Source organism: Oncorhynchus masou, unplaced genomic scaffold (genome assembly GCF_036934945.1).
Source record: "Oncorhynchus masou masou isolate Uvic2021 unplaced genomic scaffold, UVic_Omas_1.1 unplaced_scaffold_2515, whole genome shotgun sequence".
Classification (NCBI taxonomy): Eukaryota; Metazoa; Chordata; class Actinopteri; order Salmoniformes; family Salmonidae; genus Oncorhynchus; species Oncorhynchus masou.
The window spans coordinates 45,051-50,309 of record NW_027008965.1 but is presented as its reverse complement, the minus strand read 5'-3'; the positions used below and the strand labels follow the sequence as shown (position 1 = coordinate 50,309).

General features: G+C 44.7%; 1 protein-coding gene across 1 annotated transcript; it reads right to left on the bottom strand.

Annotated features, from left to right (window-relative positions):
* Positions 1 to 3,488: 3,488 nt before the first annotated feature.
* Positions 3,489 to 4,561, bottom strand: LOC135533617 (protein Wnt-5b-like; the record flags this gene model as incomplete). Its single annotated transcript, XM_064960906.1, has 2 exons — positions 4,420 to 4,561; positions 3,489 to 3,736 (listed from the first exon to the last, which is right to left on the bottom strand). Coding segments are annotated over exons 1-2 (379 nt in total), but the record flags the coding sequence as incomplete, so codon positions are not given.
* Positions 4,562 to 5,259: the final 698 nt, after the last annotated feature.

Below are 5,259 nucleotides of genomic sequence, written 5' to 3'. Positions count from 1 at the left end.
CACACACACACACACACACACACACACACACACACACACACACACACACACACACACACACACCACACACACAATGCCACTTGGGTTTGGTTAGCTAGCGCTTTAAGCTGGCCAGTTAACCATGGTCTCTGTTATTGATGTGTGACTACAGGGGACAATAGACAATGGGGCCTGGCGTCAGGAGATGAAGGAGCTGGGGGCCCTGAATGGAGAGAGAGAACTGAGATGACTGAGAGAGAGAGAGAGAGAGAGAGAGAGAGAGAGAGAGAGAGAGAGAGAGAAAGATGACTGAGAGAGAGAGAGAAAAATTACAGAGAGAGAGAGAGAGAGAGAGAGAGGGAGAGAGAAAGGAAGCGATTCCCAAACCTTCCACAACAAAGCCATCACCTACAGGGAGATGAACCTGGAGAAGAGTCCCCTAAGCAAGCTGGTCCTGGGGCTCTGTTCACAAACACACCCTACAGAGCCCCATGACAGCAGCACAATTAGACCCAACCAAATCATGAGAAAACAAAAAGATAATTACTTGACACATTGGAAAGAATTAACAAAAAAACAGAACAAACTAGAATGCTATTTGGCCCTACACAGAGAGTACACAGCGGCAGAATACCTGACCACTGTGACTGACCCAAAATTAAGGAAAGCTTTGACTATGTACAGACTCAGCGAGCATAGCCTTGCTATTGAGAAAGGCCGCCGTAGGCAGACATGGCTCTCAAGAGAAGACAGGCTATGTGCTCACTGCCCACAAAATGAGGTGGAAACTGAGCTGCACTTCCTAACCTCCTGCCCAATGTATGACCATACTCACTGAGTCTGTACATAGTCAAAGCTTTCCTTAAGTTTGGGTCAGTCACAGTGGACAGGTATTCTGCCACTGTGTCCTCTCTGTTTAGGGCCAAATAGCATTCTAGTTAGTTCTGTTTTTTTGTTGATTCTTTCCTATGTGTCATGTAATTATCTTTTATTTTCTCATGATTTGGTTGGGTCTAATTGTGTTGCTGTCCTTGGGCTCTGTGGGGTCTGTTTCTGTGGGGTCTCTCTCTCTCTCTGTCTGTCTCTCACACTCTCTCTCTCTGTCTCTCTCAATTCAATTCAAAGGGCTTATTGGCATGGGGAAATCTCTCTCTCTCTCCCCCCATCTGCTGTGCAGGTGTTACCAATGATGTATATAAACCCTGGATTGTCAATGCTATGTATTGGCCATTAAGAGGCTTTGAAACCACCGGTCAGCCATATTGCCACTCCCCAGTAGAATCAGTCCTCCATAGGAACGAATGGAATTCTGCAGTATTTTAATAAAACATTTGAAGGAAAAAATTACATATATTCAAGTAACATTAGTATCCCTATATATAAAATAGTTTTGTATGTCGTGTTTTGTATTATTTGTTTTGCACCCAGAACTCTGGGTCTTGTTGTTCCTGTCTGCTCTTTTATGTTTAGATAAGAATTGTATACTTGTCTTGTATACCTATACACCATTCTTGTGTGTGTTCAATAAAAAATATTTGAAACATAAAATATCTACTTATATATATATATATATTTCTATTTTTCTTTAATTGTATGTTTAGCTCACATAATATAATTTACAAGTATGCTTTATTGTGTCTGTAAAAGAATAGATGTGGAAAAAACGAATGTATACATTAATAGATTAATTTCTATAGATTCCAAAATAAATAAAAATTACAACTGGGGGAGTTCCAAGATGGAGGCACTGCGGCTTCAACACAACGCCCTCTACTTGACATCTAGTGTATATATAAATCATTGGGTGTTACCTGACAGGCTTTCCATTGGATGGACATACCATCTGGAATGCAGATCTCAAGGTTTCACATACTTCAGCATCGGAGCCTTGGTGGGCCTCGGACTCTCTATACAAGCAAATAAACGTAACCTTGGCAGCTGGCACTCTGTCTCCAAATGTGTTTTGGGGAACGTAAACAATGAAAAATATATTCTGTTGACGTTTTATGATTTGGAAATGCTTAAATAATTCGTGAGTTTGATATTAAATATATATATATATATGTAGTCATTGCCTATATTGACATATCTTTGGAAGTAATTCGCCTGTGGATGCCACTTTGGCCAACCAAGAAAGAGGGCATCAGTTTACAATGCCAATGTCTGTCAGTAAGATAAACATATATATTGTTTTATTCCATGTAAACCGCAACTCCGCATTTAAGACTGGCTATCCTGATTCCTGGCACTGTTATAACAGAAATGTCACGTGTCAAAAAGTTGTCATTATGAGTTCTCTTAAAAACAGAATGTGTAGGTTACATGTGAGCCAGGCGACAGGAGCCGGAGCGCGCGATAAAGACGAGGGCTTTTATTGGCCCATAGAACCGATACTTCAAATAGCAGCCCGGATCTGCCGAGTCCGTGTCACCCCTTGATTGCATTTCAAAAGGAGGCCGTGGACAATAGCAGGCTAACACCTCAATAAAACTCTCGCGATTGACTGCAAACAACTCCTTTGCTGTTTTGGGAACGGCGAGGGAGAGGGAGGGGATCGGTCCTCCGGCCTGACTGGCCGTCGGAGGGGGATACTGCTGCACCAGAGGGAGAATAGAGAAGCTATGGGCTACTGGACACCACCATCTCTAGCCTACACCTCCTCTAACTACAGAACGGAACTAACACTCAATTGTCGAGAGAAATCTGACTGACAATTAAGCGCAACGATTTTTTTATTTGGAAACATTAAGTTTGTTATAAGGTTCCACTATCTAATAGTTGAACTGATACAAAAGCACGTTCAAGAATACAGGTACAGTTATCCGCGTTGCCTCTAAAGGGCACTAATTCTACGTTTACAATGGGAATTCAAAATGTAAACATAAACATGTGTCATCACCTACCTGCCAGCATCGGCCTATCACTCATTAGCTCTGGTCCAGCGCATTCCCACCGTGCGACTGGCTTCCTTATTAACTAACCGTTAGTGAAATAAATGGTCACTAACGCCCTGAACCAGAGCTTGCCTTTATCCCAATCCCACCGTGTGACTGGCTCACCTATCTGCTAGCCTTTATCCCAATCCCACCGTGTGACTGGCTCACCTATCTGCTAGCCTTTATCCCAATCCCACCGTGTGACTGGCTCACCTATCTGCTAGCCTTTATCCCAATCCCACCGTGTGACTGGCTCACCTATCTGCTAGCCTTTATCCCAATCCCACCGTTTGACTGGCTCACCTATCTGCTAGCCTTTATCCCAATCCCACCGTGTGACTGGCTCACCTATCTGCTAGCCTTTATCCCAATCCCACCGTGTGACTGGCTCACCTATCTGCTAGCCTTTATCCCAATCCCACCGTGTGACTGGCTCACCTATCTGCTAGCCTTTATCCCAATCCCACCGTGTGACTGGCTCACCTATCTGCTAGCCTTTATCCCAATCCCACCGTGTGACTGGCTCACCTATCTGCTAGCCTTTATCCCAATCCCACCGTTTGACTGGCTCACCTATCTGCATGACGCGTCCGAACACGGATGCATTATCCACGGTGCTACAGTTCCACCGCCGCTGCCTGAATTGGTATTGACATTCATTGATGCCCGTCTTGGCCCCCTCGCCAATGTAGACCATATGGTCCTGGTAGAGCTGGCACAGCTTCCTCTGCCCCTGGGAGAGTCCCGTCAGCTGGCTGCACAGAGGCTGGGCCCCGATGATGTACATCTCCGGTCTCTGGATAGGGTTCATCGCTAACGACCTGCATGCACGGATGGGAAATAGGAGGTTGGTAGTTATATACAGTGTTGAGAAAATAAACGTGTATTATAGTGTGTGGATGAGGCGTAAATAGCAGGCAGTTGAGCCGATATGGCTTCAGTCAAAGATTCGCCGTTTCAATATGTCATATAAAGCGGTACAATTGGTAATAATGGAAGACATGCGTGAATTAAATCCCCAAATAATAAATATAAAGGAAAACATATATAGTCTATTCTACTGTGGAAATAAAGACAGGTAAATATCGCATCGGTAATGAAATAATGATGTGCTGTAGCGACGTCAAATGATGAGGAATATGATCGGAATGTTCTCCATCAGAGTGGAACGTTTGGCAGCAAGCTCTCCGCACAAGGTCAAGATGCGGTGTTCCACTCTGCGGAGTTCTCCTGTTTCCCCCCATTCCACAAACAGCTTGGCCATTTGTGCGTAGCATGGGTAAATATTGTGACAAAGTCACCACATTTGTTCTTCCACTGGTCTCCTCCACGACACAGTAGAACACACGACACCACAACACAAAACAACACACGGACGCTCTCTCAAACCCCAATCACAAAACCCACCATCTGTAAATTAACGAATCAACTGCGCATGAACTAAGTACGCAGCGATATAGAAACTGTACAGAGTTAATTTGACATAAGAAAAAGTTCAACTTACAACCAGGAGTTGGCGTCCACCAGTAGTTGCGAGCTGCATGCGATGAGAGCGACCGCCAGCAGTAAGTGTTGCTGGGCGCTGCTGCACGGTCTCCGGCTGGTTCTGGTCTCCATGACCCCTTGCGCCACCATCACCGCCAACAAACACCAAAACGGGAAGAAGTGCCCCTCTGTGAAAAAGACGGATCAAAAAACAACCTCTGTAATCCGCTGCGGGGGTTCTGGGTTCACAGAGATGACGATGCCGAGACAACCAAGAGTCAATATCCGATTCCGTGGAGATAAGGTGTCCTGCGCATTAGCCCCATGACTTTATTGACTTGTAGCTTTGTCTAAACTCCGTTCGGAACGCCTAATCCGAATTCCCAGTCGTGCGTAAAATGTGTACAAGGAAGAAAACCTGATTTTACGCATTAGGATCTATAGGCTAAGATGCGTTTAGTAAGGAGACATCAGATGTGCGTTCTGATGAGGACTAAAGTCAAATTAAAAAACACAGTCCATGAAAAGTTTAGATGACGTTGGTTAATGTTGTTGATCCGATAAGATGCATGTCTCACACTGGTATTTCCCAGAAGATTACAAATACACGGCTATTTATGAAAACATTTGAACAAGTGTTCATTCCTTGCCTCGATCTGATCTACTTTGTAAGTTTACATTCTAAACACTGACTGCCTCTCTCCTCATCCCACCCCTCTCATCCCCTCTTCTCCTCATCCCATCCCTCACTCCCCCTCCCCCTCTTCTCCCCTTGTTTTACGGGCAAGGGGAGGGACGGACACCCGCGGGGAACACGGTTCATGTCAACTCAAATTGTATTTGTCACATGCTCCGAATA